The sequence below is a fragment of the Astyanax mexicanus genome, chromosome 10 (genome assembly GCF_023375975.1).
Source record: "Astyanax mexicanus isolate ESR-SI-001 chromosome 10, AstMex3_surface, whole genome shotgun sequence".
NCBI lineage: Eukaryota > Metazoa > Chordata > Actinopteri > Characiformes > Acestrorhamphidae > Astyanax > Astyanax mexicanus.
This window is the reverse complement of record NC_064417.1, coordinates 48,655,156-48,669,522: the sequence shown is the minus strand read 5'-3', so window position 1 is coordinate 48,669,522 and position 14,367 is coordinate 48,655,156. Positions and strand designations below refer to the sequence as shown.

Genomic DNA, 14,367 nt, shown 5'->3' with positions numbered 1-14,367 from the left:
AGCAGAGTCTGGAGGAAGAGTGGAGAGACACACAGTCCAAGCTGCTTGAGGTCTAGTGTGAAGTTTCCACCAATCAGTGATGGATTTGGAGAGACATGTCATCTGCTGGTGTTACCAATTGATCTTATATAATATATAATATTATTATTTTTTTAAATACAAAGACTTTGGGGTTTTCATTGTATGTAAGCCATTATCATCAACAAAAAAAACCCTCAAAACAGATCATAAGAACGTCCATTTGTAATGCATCTATATAATATGAGTTTAACAATGTGAACAGAATTACTGAAATAAAGTGCCTTTTCAACAATTTTCGAGTTTTTTTATGAAAAAGTATATTCATACATACAGCTATGGGAAAAATAAAAGACCACTGAAGTTCCTGAATCAGTTTCTCTGATTTTCCTATTTATAAGAATATGAGTAAAATGAACATTGTTGTTTTATTTGATAAACTATAGAGAACATTTCTCCCAAATTCCAAAGAAAAATATTGTCATTAAGAACATTTATTTGCAGAAACTACGAAATGGTCAAATTAATGCAGACCTCAAAAAATGCAAAGAAAACAAGTTCATATACATTCATATTCAGGTTTTAAGACTTCAGAAATCAATATTTGGTGGAATAACCCTGCTTTTTATTACAGTTTTTTCATGCATCGTGACATGTTCTCCTCCACTAGTCTTACACACTGCTTTTGGATAGAGCAGTTCAGTTTGGTTGGAAGGCTTGCGATCATCCATCTTCCTCTTGATTATATTCCAGAGGTTTTCAGTTTGGTAAAATAAAAAAAACTTGTCATTTTTAAGTGCTCTCATTTTTTATAGAGCTGTATACATAAACATTTTATTGCGGAGTTGTTTCTCCACTTGGCCGCTGGGTGTCGCTGTTTCTCGGCGGCACCAGTGCTCAGTGTCCCGCCCACTCCCGCGGATATACAGCCTCCCCGTGTCCGCTGCTTCCTCCTCTTCAACCACCGCCATTGTGGTGAAAGGACTGTGTGGCAAAATGGTGAGAAATAATCCGTGAACATCGGCGTGTATATGCACTATTGGAGGCAGCTATCGGTGCCAGTTTATGCCCACGAATGTTTTATACCTGTATATGTCAGAATTGCAGTAATTAATGTGTTAAATATATGTAAAGTAAATAAAAATGCCAACTCGGCGCCGGGGCTGAGCGCTAGCTAACTAGCTAGCAATAAATTTACTACTAGCAGTTGTAGCTAGGCAGCTAATACAGGCTTAGCGGCCCCTGTGTCTGTTTACCATGTGTTTTCCAGGTTAATTGAGCTATACACTTGGGTATAGACGTGTTATTTAATATTTTCTTAAATTGAAGCTACACCCGCATTAATCCAGTGCTTTAGCTTAGATAGCTAGGTTAGCTAGCTTGGCTAACATGCTAAGTACTCCGTTAGTTTAAACCCGGTTCTGGTTCTGTGTTTTCAGGCGTCGCACAAGACTTTCAGGATTAAGCGCTTCCTCGCCAAGAAGCAGAAGCAGAACAGACCGATTCCGCAGTGGATCCGAATGAAGACTGGCAACAAGATCAGGTAATAAATCTGTTTTTAAAATGTGAACACGCATCTGGAGTTGTCCAGTGAGTTTGACCAGTGATGTCAGACTTCTAGTTCTGCCCAAGTTTTTATTTTAAGTTTTATTGCTGTATATTGTTGTATTGTAAAGTAGTGGTGCACAAATGTGTGTATATTGGTCGTGTACTTTACTGATATTTATATATTGGGTGATTTTTAGCTAAGTTACATAATTTCGCTACGTTTTAATGAAGTTTTAAAACGATTTGTAAAATCTTGACGTATCTTGATTAATTGTCTTGTAGGATGTCTGCTCAGTTATTCCATCTTTCTATGCAGTCCCTACGTACCAATCTATCTTATTTACATGTCTCATGGCATCTCTACGTCCTGTAACAATGAGGTGTACAAGTGGGTCATCAATAAAAATATGCAATATGTGAGAGTATGTACAGTATGTTTGGCTGTTTAGATTAATATTGTATTTCATGTCAAACAATCTTGTTGTAATTAATAAATTAACATAAATGCGATCATGAGGAAGAAGCAGTGGTTCTCATGTCTGGTTCTGGAGACCTCATCCTAGCTTGCATGTTTTCAGTGATCCTTTGGTCTTAAACCTTACTCAAATCATCAGATTGTTATGAAAAATATAAATCTAAGTTTGCTGTAACTACATGGACTCCTAAGCTTCCAAAAATTATATTCTTCCAAGTAAGTATAACTCATGCAATAGTAGAATGAAGAGCCCTGACCCAATTGTACATATCATTAGAGACTGTAGAAATAGACTGCAGAATCTGCCAATGCTAATGGTACTGGTTTTATACTGTTTATATCGATATTGGAAATAGTGGCGGTTGATATGTGGTGTAGATTTTTGCCATATTTCACTGCATTTCAAAGTAAAACAAATGTTGCCTATAATCCACTACAATGTGACTAAAGTAAAATAAAGTTACTTTGGGTTAACGTAAGCTCAAAACATGACCCATCAAAACAAAAACATGATGGATGCACAACAATCGGGGGACAGCATGCACTTTGTTTTAATCTTTTTAAGCTTGTTGGCCATAGCCAGTTACCATGCAGTCATACAGTTAAACATCAATGCAACAGTATAAATTGTATTAATACAGTCAAGACAGTATTAAAATGATCAAATAAACTGTTCTAAAGGCAAACCGTTTCCATTTGGTAGAGCAAAGTGCCTATAAAACAAGCCTAGTTAAGGTTTAATATTTATTTGCAGCTTACAAGTGTTTTTTATATACTTGCTACATTCAGGTTCAGAATGATTTTACCCTATTAGATTGTTCTATAACTTTATTATGCACACAGACACTCCTTGTAACTTGTAAGTTACTTGCTTGTTTTTCAGGCACTTGGATCTGCTCAATGGAAACTAACGTTTGCCCTTAGTGTTTTTAATAAATGCTAGTGTCTGACTAAATAGTTTACATTAGAATAAATGACTTGTGATCTGAGTGACACAAGTCTCTTCACCTAAAATGAGCTGATTAAGGGAGGTTTGGAAGTGATTGACTTGTTCCCATGCTCTAGCTTTTTAAAATATTAAATGAAATAAAGCAGGACGCAATTACAGTGCTTCATTCTGTGGGAGTACTGCCATTACCCTGCTGAGAGCAACATCCTGCTTCAGAGTCACGACTTATCATTCTTCTGATTGATAGGACTGCTCTCTAGCGGAGACAGCTTTGTAGTGTCAGTGTTTAGAGTATAGAATGTTTTGACAACTGGTAATGTTCAGATGCACTACTTTAATTTTATGCACCACTGAATGTCTTTCTGATCGGTTTCTGAATAGTAGGGTCAATGTATGTTTTAGATTATGTACAGTGATGTTTTTTTTTTATATACATTTTAGGGGAGAGTCTTGACTTTCAATGTAAATTATTGTAAATGTTCATTCAAGAAATTGGGCCGCGTCATATTTCTGCCTTGAAAAGTAGTTAGTGTAAAGAGTGGCTAAAACATAATAAATGTTCCTTTAGTCACTGTATACATAACTGAAGCTGCAAATACAGGATTATTTTCTAAAATAAAGAGAATACTTAATTTGTAGAGAGTAATGATTAAATGATTGTTTTGAAGAAGAAGCCTTTAATTTCATATCTGCTGATATGGCATCATTGTACATCTCTAGGTTGTGCAATTTATTTAGCAGTTGTGTTGATTGTGTTACAGAAAAGTTTAAAGAAGTAGTTTTTGAAATGTGGACATCTTTTCTTTAATTAGGGCTTCATTCAGTATTGTCACTTTCCTGAGCTGGTCAGTTACAAAACTGTTTTTGCACTTTGGCTTGAACGTTCTGATTTTGAGATCCCTCTCTTTGCTTGCAGGTACAACTCCAAGAGGCGTCACTGGAGAAGGACCAAGCTCGGCTTGTAAATCCACTACTCGCCACCTCAGCTTTGCCTGCATCTTCATCCTGCCAGCACTACCAACTCAGCCCAGATCAGGAGAGAAGCTATGCTATGTGCAACAGTAGAGACTCTCTTTTGTACAGACGCTCTGGAAAAGTTCTTGTGGAAGAATAAATGATTTGGCAACCACCAAGAAATGTTGGCCTTGTGCATTCTTATTTTTTTATGTGGGTGATTGTGTTAGTGAGGCTACCATTTTTGTAATCAAGTACCTACCAAGAATTGAATAAGATTAACCACGGTTAATGTTCAGAGGCCTGCACAGTAGATGGCGCTGCTCACTGGTTTAAACCCCACTTCTGCGAGTGTGCAGAATAGAGAGAGCAGAACAGTGTGACTTGTCTAAAATATTGGTGTTATCTACTTTTTTTTTTTTCTCTGTGTAATCAAACACAGTAAAGTTTTTAGTCAGTACAACCATACTCTGCATAAATAGCAGTACCAAACTCTAACAGTATTACACTTTTTAATAACAGTAAAGGATTGCTGGGAGCCGTATGTGACATTTCAGTCAGAAGTATGATTATGGGAAACAAAAATTGACGCTAAGTTTAAGTCTAAACTGCAATAAATTAGACAACATCCAACCCAAAGTCTTGCCACCTTCTCAAATCCTTAAGTCCCGAGATCTGGCTTTCTCACTACCTAAATAGTCCGCCTAGGGGGATTGTAAAACCAATAAAGTTGGCATTATTGACATTTTTAACAAGCTTGAACTGTGATTGAAACACTGCTGTTTTAATATTGCCTGCTTTGGATGAGGATTTGCATCCACATGGCTTCTATAACGGACCGAACACAGGAAAGGAGCAGTTTTACAGTCCTTGAGTAATCATTTACTAACTGTTTGAACCATCTGTTCTTCTCAAGAAAGGTGTGATAATTAGTTTATGATTTAAGTTAGCTTAGAACCTGAGAAAAACCTACTACCCTACTACTTTAAGACATTTTGATTACTGAGTGAATACAGCTCCTGACTATTAAATGAGGCAGAACAGCAGTTAAGCTCCCTAAAAGATGAGTGATGGCAATGGAGAAGTACGTCTTCTGTTTCTGTTCCCACTACACCTGAAACAACTATTTTAGCTTATTAAAAGCCCATCATGTTGTAAAAGCAAGGACGGCACTAAAATGTTCAGTACAGTGGGCCTCCAGGTTTAAGAAACACTGATCTACCTGATACAGGTAAAGAAGCATTCAGGGCATTTGAAAATAAGAGTGAAGTGTTGAATCTGAACTCTGTACTGTGGTAGGTCTTCAGGACCGATATTAAGCATCCCTGCCCTAAAGGAGAAAATGAGTCACAAAGAAACCCCATCCTACACTGGAAGACACATAATAGTGAGTTACAAAAAAGTAGTGCAGGTATTCAAGTGACTGATGAAGTTGTACTAGACTAGAAGAAAACCAGCCTGTCTGGAATATATCAGTATTACGAAAAAGGAATAAGACCAATGGTTAAAATGTGATTAAAAATAAAATATGCTAGAAGGTTGAGAGTTTTCCTTTATTGGTAAATGACCATGCTCTTATTCATCCATCTATCTATCTAATAAACCATTTCAGCTGCACCCATTGCTGAGTCAGTTGTATAGTATAGACATATAAAGCCGTTAATAAAAAAAAAGGCTTCATAGACAGTAGAGACAGTTACTCCAACAAAAACAGGATCAACTCTCCTTTAATACCCTTGATTCCAGAAAAAAAAGTAATGTGCAGATGTCCCAATACTTCTGTCTATATACATGTTGTGTATGTTACATTCTGTTTTTTACATTCTTCTGCAACTCTTCCACACAGGTGCAGTGTAATAAAGTACTAAAATATATTATAACATCATTCATCAATGAATACAAAAACATAAAACAGTGCTTTATAGGATTTACAGTATTTGAATTATTTGGTACCCGTAGAACTGGTGCGCACAAACCTGGTCATGGAGTTCAACCTTCTGATTTTATCTTCTTTAATCTAACACACCTGATCCAGGACTGTGAAGACCATCAGGAGCATATAAATATATGAGAAGTATGTTTAAGATGACAGCCAAAATCTGATTTTTTGCACAACTAGATTGTAGTGTAATCTGATGATTACAAGCCATCAAAAAAACTGAGCCACTTTTATTTTTTAGCATCAGGAGTGGCATAAAGTTATCTAAAAGCCACGTGTAAGACTAGTGGAGGAGAACATGCCAAGATACATTAAAACTGATTAAAAAACAGGGTTTCTGAACTCTTAAAACTTTATGAATATGAACTTGTTTTCTTGTTCTCTTGCATTATTTGAGGTTTGAAAGCTCTGAATAATTTTGTTAATTCAGCCATTTCACATTTTCTGCAAATAAATGTTCTAAATGACAATATTTTTAAGTGGAATTTGGGAGAAATGTTTGTAATTTATAGAATAAAACAACAAGGTTCATTTTCCACAAACATAAACCTTTAAATAGCAAAATCAGATAAACTGATTCAGAAACTAAAATTGTCTCTTAATTTTTTCCAGAGCTGTTGATATATTGATATATTGTCCCACCACTACTGAACATAACCTCATAGTGTCAGGTGTGTGTTTAATGATCTACTTTGTGTTTGAACTCTCCAGGACCAGGATTGGACACTCCCTTTTGTAAAACGTATTCACAAATTCACAGTCAGGCATTTCTTTATTTCTTGCCTCTGGAGAGAAATGGAGAAAATAACTTCCTAAATGACCCAAATGGCCACCTGCCATTAGCTCTCCTGCTGAAAAAGTCCACCTCATCCGTGCTCTTCTGTGAATCCTGCGCTGTATACACTGCAGGACCTGAACAGTTATTATTATTCACGTTGAGCTGACAGTACCTGTGCTCATCATCCCACGCACCCAGGAGTTCCTTCATCTCGGGAGGTGCACCGTCTCTCAGATATTGCCAGGCCCTCCTCCCACTGTAGTCCATCGCATCAATGTTCGCTCCAAACGCTCCCACTAGAATCTTCACCACCATGTACTGGTTGTGCATGGCTGCTACGTGTAGGGGCGTCTGGCCACCACTACCCTTAAGGTTCACGTTCACTGGGGTGCCTGCCTTTTCAGCTCGTCTCAGGAGCTTTATCAGAATCTCGTGTTTGCCGTTCTTGGCCAGCCAGTGGAGAGCCGTGTAGCCGCTTACGAAGTCCTTCCTCGTGAGTAGGCTGGGATCTTCTTCGAGGAATTCCACCATGGTGTCGTAGTTCCCATCTACTATAGACAGCATCCATGCATGCTCCACAGGGTCCATAGCCCAGAATGCTGCTCCATTGCTGGGGTCCTCCAGGGTGTATCCTCCTGCATCCTCTCCATACCTGGGCCACTGGCTCGTGCTCCTGAAGGACAGTATACTAGACAGTCCGGTGTGAGACTTGTTGTTCAGAAACAGTTCCTGCAGGTACTTCTTCCTCATAGATGGAGTGATAGAACCTTTATCCTGAGCTTCTGCAGATCCTTGAAGCTCGGCCTGCTTCTGCAGTCTGGTTCTGCGTGAGCGGGTCATGCTTCCATCACTTAAACTAACTACAGAGATTTTCCTCTCACTATATCTATATAGGCTTCCTGAAGGAACTCCTCCAGCTTCTCCTCCACCTGTATGAGGATCTGGACCGTTCCTGCTGGTCTCAGACAGCTCCCGGCTGCTGACCATGCTGCTGTTGTCCGTACTGTTTACGCTGTCCATGGCTTAGATAAACACTGGAAATGTCCAAAAACAAAGTTCACACGGCCAAGAACAAGCGTCCTCTTCAAAATCATCTGCTTCCCATTTTATCTAGGAGTTTCTAAACAGTGGACAGACAGACGTATGCATATTTATGCCTCAAAATACAGTAGTTTAAAGCAGTTTAAGGCAGAACAAGATAAGACAATGTTGGTTCTCTTGGGAGTTGAGTCTCTAAAATCAGTTGAATCTGCATTCTTTCTCACATGAAGTGCCTCTTCCTTGTTTTTCTACTTAAAAAAAAACTCTGTTCCTCTTTTCTAGCCATTTTGAAACAAGCAAACTTCCTACATTACATCGCATTACACTACATAGCTTATGACTAGTGTTTAACTTGTAAACAGGGCCTTAAACGATGTTAATATGTTGTTATAACTAATTTATAAATCACAAGTACAGTTTATACTGTGGGTAACATTTCACATTGAGGGTCGCACATAACAGTACTTACAACAGTAACAACAAACACTGTAAAAGTGTTGTCTCTTTTAATTATTAGTTGGCAATGGTTAAGATATGATAAAACATATAAAACATTACAAAATGCAAATGCTTAAAAATGTTGTGAATAATCACTGTAGCAAAAAATATATATTTTCCTTAAATAAAAGCAGTAGTCTATAGTAGTGTTTCTGTAGTCATTCTGTTTTATATATACAGTACCAGTCAAAAGTTTGGACATATTTTTTCTCATTCAATGTGTTTTCTTACTTTTTATTTGTAAGCTTAATACTGAAGGTTTTTTTACAAAGTGTGAAACAAACCAGGATGTGTTTTATAATTTAATAGATAATAGATTCTTCTAAGTAGCACATTTATCTTTGAGGACAGATCTGCACACTCTTGTTGTTTCAATCTCAGTGTCTTCATGAGGTAGAGTCAACTTGAAGGGGATTGTGGAAGACAAACTCCACAAACACGTTTTTGTTGTTTCCTTATTGTTTTCATGTCTTTATTATTAATCTACAATGTAGAAAATAAATCAAATAAATAAATTAAGTAAGACATTGAATGAGAAGGTGTGTATCCAGACTTTTGACTGGTACTGTTTGTCTAATGGTGATATGACTTATCAGATTTTATTAGATTTATAGATCTGGAGATATTTATGATTTATATTATTATTTGTAATATTATTATTTGTAATATTATTATTATTATTATTATTATTATTATTATTATTATTATTAGTAGTAGTAGTAGTAGTAGTACACACACACACATTACACTAGCTTGTAATCTAATACAGTCCATTACTGATTGTACTGAAGCTCTCATATCTCACCTGTTCTGAAGCTCAGTCCTCATAAACATGCTGATACTCTTTTAAACTCCCAGGATCCTAGAAAATCATGAGTTCAGGAGGAAACAGCGCGTTTTTTTCCGAGAAAACAAAGCAAAACCGCTCCGTCCACTGTTTATTTCCGCCTGTAAGCCCAGCAGTAGCTGATAGAGTAAATATACTGACTAAAGTTCAGCTGGAATAGCTCACCAGGCGCGCCTCTCTCTCTATCAGCATGTGACCCCACACAGCGCTGCTGATTGGCTGAGGGACATATCGAAACCCAGAGGCGCGTCAGTGTTCATTAAATCATTAATTAATGAGTTATGACGTAAAAACTTAAATCTATATATCCTATATATATATATACAGATCCTTCTAAGAACCACATTTATCTTTGAGGGGAGATCTGCACACTTCTTTTAAATTCTGTTAACATTTCTTCCATATTAAATATATATATATATATATATTTAATATGGAAGAAATGTTAACAGAATTCAAAAGAAGTGTGCAGATCTGCCCTCAAAGACAAATGTGTTTTTTAGAAGAATCTGAAGTATAAAGCATATTGTGGTTTATTTAACACTTTTTGTTCTTACTATATAACTGCATTATGCGTTCAATGTCTTCAGTATTAATCTCTAGTGTAGAAACAAAACTTGTTTTGTGTCAAACTTTGTGTTTGACTGGTGCAATTATAAATTAATGCAATTAATAAAGACTGCAGGCTGTAAATATTGAGTAAGTCCATAAAGCTAGAAATGCTTTACAATGTGTGTCTGTTAAAATATTTTCTGTATTTTTTATCAATATTTTCATTAGAAATGTTAAATTAGGATTCTTTAGGATTGTTTAGTGTTCCTTTATAGTTGTAATGTCTTCAGCATTAATCTACAATGTAGAAAATTATAAAAAATAATGAACAAAAAAATAAAGATACTTCTCATTAATAAATGCCATAGACTGTAAATAAGGCATAGTTGTTTTGTCTTATTGTTGGGATGAATTGAGCTTTTTCTTTTGTATTTTAGTCAGCAAAATTAACAAATCAGTCTATAAAGTAAGCTAGAAATGCTCTACAGTTTGTGGCTGATGTTAAAATATTAAAATGTTTTCTCTCTTTTAAATCAATATTTTTTTATTATAAATGTTGAATTAGTATTATGTTTTCTGGTTGATATTGCTGTTTGACTGTATGATAAATTATCCTCTTAAACCATTATATATTTTTTAGATGTAATTTGTAAAATGTTCCAGGGACACAACTAAAATTTGTATTTTAACTTAAATATTATGCATTTACTATGAAAAATATATATTTTTAAAGCATAGATGGAATTTAGAGTAACACAACAATGCAAAAGAAGTCCAGCAGACTATGGCGCTGCCACTCTGATCTGGAGTTTGCTGGTTCAAATCCCGGTCATGCAGCTTTCCATCAGCTGCCAGAGTTCTGAGAGTGTACAATTGGCCTTGCTCTCTGTGGCTGGGTAGATGGTGCTCTTTCTCCTCATCACTCGTAGTAATAAATTTATATATGTTTATAGTTAGAGAGTGGGGACAGGCAGCAAATGCTATTTTTTCAGTGTTGTAAGTAGTTTTTATTAATGTTTTTAATCACACTTCTTACTTTTGCAATTAGGTCAATGTACAAGACACTATGTTTAGTAATAAAATGTATTGTAAAGTTATTTTGTGTGCAGATTTATACAAGTAATTTCCTGGTGACAGAAATGGCACCAAATTGGAGGAATATGCCATACAGTCTGTACTATTGTCGCTCAATCATTTAGAAAGTGAAGAACAACCATTCAAATCATTTAGAAACAGCCTACAATCTGATTTCAGATTATATTGTTTGCAATACGCCAAACATTTTGACAAATTTACTGTTTTATTTCCAGAAAATCAAGTTAATTCACTTTACATACTACTCAGCTAATTGTGTATTTGCTAAATTAGCGTTTAACCAATTTTCTACGTCTCATTGACGTCTGTTTTTAAACATGGAATAATCCATTTTTGCAGAAAAGGGGTGAAAAAACAGTAGTGTACCAGAATTCTGCCGATATACGGGATTTATTCTGGATACATTTCACTCATCATTTTTACAACAAAAACAGTTTTTATATTTAAATCTTAAAAATAATGTGAAAATAATATACACATTTAATTCGATTCTGTTCTGCTGTGTGAGCGCTGCCGTTTCCAGAGAACCTCCAGCGCGGAGATCACCCACTTACGAAAGTCGTCCAGGTTTGTTTTACTACTAGAGTGCGGAGTTCAAAATGAATGGGTTCCTATAGAGCAATTGAGCAAAATCAGGGTTTATAAAGAGTTAAAAAATGTTTAATACTTTTTATACTAAAAAAATGTTTCAGAACTGAAGACTTAATTTTTTAAAGCTTTTAAACTCCAGATATAACCCTTTTAATTTAAACAACATACGTTTGGTCATATATCCAACCTGTATAAGCTTACTTCCTCTAGTCATGAGTAGATAGTAAGTCGTAATTAGGAAATCATAAGTCCTAATTATGAGATAATACCCACAGACTGAGTATCTCATAATTAGGATTTAGCATCTGATAATTATGACTCAACATCTCATAATTATGACTTAGCATCTCATAAATATGACATAGGATCACTTAAATATGACTTAGTATCCCATTATTATGACTTAGTTATTTATTTTTAAGACATAATAATATCAAACGTTTCAGCACTGAATATATAATTTTTTAAGCTAAATTCCAGTTATAAATTCCAGTTATATGCATTTTAAACAACATACTCTTTTTGCTTTATCTCCAAAAATCGTCTTTTGTAATAAAAACACTACAGTAGATAACAGAGGTACGTTTTCTTAGTCTTCTTCACAAAATACGTTATTAAACGTTCTAACATTAAATAGATGGGAATAGATAGTTCGACACATATTTTATTTTATTTTACATCTAAATAATGTTTTTAAATAACGTTTAGCTCCACTCATCCCCATTCATTGAAGGCTTTCTCGCCGGCTCCCCCTAGCGGTTCGTAGTGTAGCGGCTTTCAGAAAGTGTCGCGTCTCGCCCTATAAAACAGCTGTGGTTTTGGTTCTGCTGCCGCTACTGCTGCCGTTTCCTCCCCCTGAGCTTCTTCCAGCCATAGAGGCAAACCATGGCGGCCACTGAGATAGCAAGGCAGGCGGTGAGTGAGCGATTGAACGCTGATTTTATCGGTTTATTCGCTTATTTGGGCGACAAATGTGAACTTCGCGTGTGTGTTGAAGCTTTAAAAAAAGTGAATTTGCTGCGGGAACGAGTGTGCTTTCTATAATTTCCATTCAATTCTGTTAAAACGGTGGAAATGGGTAATCCGGGTCCGCGAATTCAAAATTTGCTCCAGGATTTTGTTCAAACCGCCGCGGTGGCTTCGTTGCAGACCAGCTGCGAATTTGCTCAATTCTTTCGGAACAAAATCCTGGAGCGGATTTTGAGTCCTTGGATCTGGATTTTAAACAGCGTGCAGGCTTCGTTTAACCGAACCTACCAGTATAACGGGAAACAGCAGGCTCGCCTAGAATTACAGAGAATAACCAACCTAGCTATATAGAAATTAATTTAAACCGATTTAAACGTTTAAATCTTTATTCTAGATCTCTCTAAATATTACTTATTTATTTTTAAATCTTCCCAGATCACATTTTATCATTGCATTCACATGTTGATGCCTGTTTTGCCTGTTTATTCATTTATTTTATAAAAAAAAAAAACTATAACCTAGCTTGTTCGATAGCGGATGCAATTCCCAGCCCAATTCATGGCCTATATCTAACCTAAATAATCTATCTAGGTTGGATAAATATGGGCCAGTAAAATGTAGCACCCATCCGCTGGTGGTTAGCTAGGTTTTCTGGCTAAAGAAAGCCCCACCATCCTCCTGTGTTGCTCTGGCTCTATGGGCGTTGTCTGAGCTATGAATGGTTTATCCTAGTCCCAAATGAATTGGTGTAATTAGTCTAAAGCTGTATTAAGAGAGAAATATTTTAAAATATTTTTCTGCAGGATTTCAGATGTATCTAATCTCTCTATTGTGGATAAAAGTGGCTACTGTACTGAAAGGTGTTGCTCCCTTCCCTCCACTCTAATAAATGGTTCACTGTGGTTCACTGTAGTATCAGTGGTGGTCGTTGTCAGTCACGTGTGTTTACTATGCCTAACATCACCAAAGCGGCCATGTTTGAGGTATATTATATTTATATTTATCATATTTACCAGTGGGAAACTTCTGATTTTTAGATAGGCCTGAGTTTCCTAGTTTGGTGGTGTCAGTATCGAGGTCAATAAATCAGTGTACACAGTTTGCATTCTGTTATTGCTTTGACACTTGAACACCTATAGGTTATTATTAGCTAACTAATAAAATCACTAGCAATTCGTGAAAAAAAAAAACATAAAATCTAGTATGATTCATGGTTCTAATAGGATAAAAACATCACTCACCTAGTGCATGTCTTATTCACTTTATTCTCTTGGAGTTGGGGAAAAAAATAAACCACCTAATTTTTATGATAATAGACCAAAAGTATAAACAAAAGGATTTTATCTGTTCTTTAATATATTTACATTCTACTAAAATAAATTCATTTTCAATGAGCATATATGCAGCTGAAACAGGGAACAGCCGAGTGCATCCCAAATTATATAATCAACATTAACATTTTAATAGAACATTATAGTCATTATGGTTCTTAGAAAAATGTTTTGTGTTTTGGGGAGGGGAGGTAGTGCACTATAGGACTCTGTGTGCGTGGCCTAAGCTTTTGTCTTTTCCTTTTATACTTTTAAGTAGTTTTAAAACCAGCACCTTTACACTTTTACTTAAAGAGTAAAACGCTTGAGTTGATATTTCTTCAACTATAAAGAAGTATTTTAACCCTAATATCTATACTTCTATCTACAGAGTAATGAAAGTAAATACTTTTTTTTTTTAAATAGTTTTGTTGCTTTCACACTTGCCTTGTTTGTGCCGGACCTAGTTAAATACTTTAGTCTGGAACAAAAGAACAAATACTGTTTATACAATACAACAAACACACAAACTTTGGTCTGGACTTCCAGATGTTAAAATGCTGTAAATGCATGGATTCTCTCATTGGCACATTGTGCACTGTGCTTCCCTGTGGTATAGAACATTTTCTGAAATGATATTTTGACAGTAAAAAAATCTAGGGTACTTTTTATTACAAAAAGGCACAGTACAGGACTTTTCCTACTGACCTCTATTCAAGTGCTGCACACGTGGAGCAGATGGTGGGGTGTTGCTTCTGTCAATACCATGTTGGGTTTTTGTTGTTTGTCCTCAGCCTGAAGCC

The 14,367-nt window shown here is 35.9% G+C and overlaps 3 protein-coding genes and 1 non-coding gene across 13 annotated transcripts in view; 3 read left to right on the top strand and 1 right to left on the bottom strand.

Moving 5' to 3' along the window:
* Window positions 1–822: 822 nt before the first annotated feature.
* rpl39 (ribosomal protein L39) lies at window positions 823–4,127 on the top strand (the record flags this gene model as incomplete). The annotated part of the gene is made up of 3 exons (XM_007254427.4): window positions 823–1,017; window positions 1,458–1,561; window positions 3,907–4,127. Coding segments are annotated over 3 exons (348 nt in total), but the record flags the coding sequence as incomplete, so codon positions are not given.
* Window positions 3,130–3,261, top strand: LOC125804873 (small nucleolar RNA SNORA69). The gene has a single exon (XR_007441094.1). It is a non-coding gene; the product is annotated as a small nucleolar RNA SNORA69 (small nucleolar RNA).
* A 1,526-nt stretch (window positions 4,128–5,653) lies between the features above and the next one.
* On the bottom strand, window positions 5,654–9,182 carry sowahd (sosondowah ankyrin repeat domain family d). Its single transcript, XM_007254426.4, has 2 exons — window positions 9,006–9,182; window positions 5,654–7,781 (listed from the first exon to the last, which is right to left on the bottom strand). The coding sequence occupies exon 2, from the start codon at window positions 7,679–7,681 to the stop codon at window positions 6,656–6,658; it is 1,026 nt and encodes a 341-aa protein (XP_007254488.3). The 5' UTR covers window positions 7,682–7,781; window positions 9,006–9,182; the 3' UTR covers window positions 5,654–6,655.
* A 2,915-nt stretch (window positions 9,183–12,097) lies between these two features.
* Window positions 12,098–14,367, top strand: part of septin6 (septin 6) — a 38,342-nt gene continuing 36,072 nt past the window's right edge. For all 10 annotated transcript variants that reach the window (XR_007441030.1, XR_007441031.1, XR_455197.4 and 7 more), the window contains exon 1: window positions 12,098–12,200. Coding sequence is in view for 6 of the 10 variants with exons in the window: in XM_007254423.4 (XP_007254485.2) it covers window positions 12,171–12,200 (30 nt within the window). In the remaining 4 variants the exon portion in view is untranslated. The remainder of the gene's footprint in view (window positions 12,201–14,367) is intronic.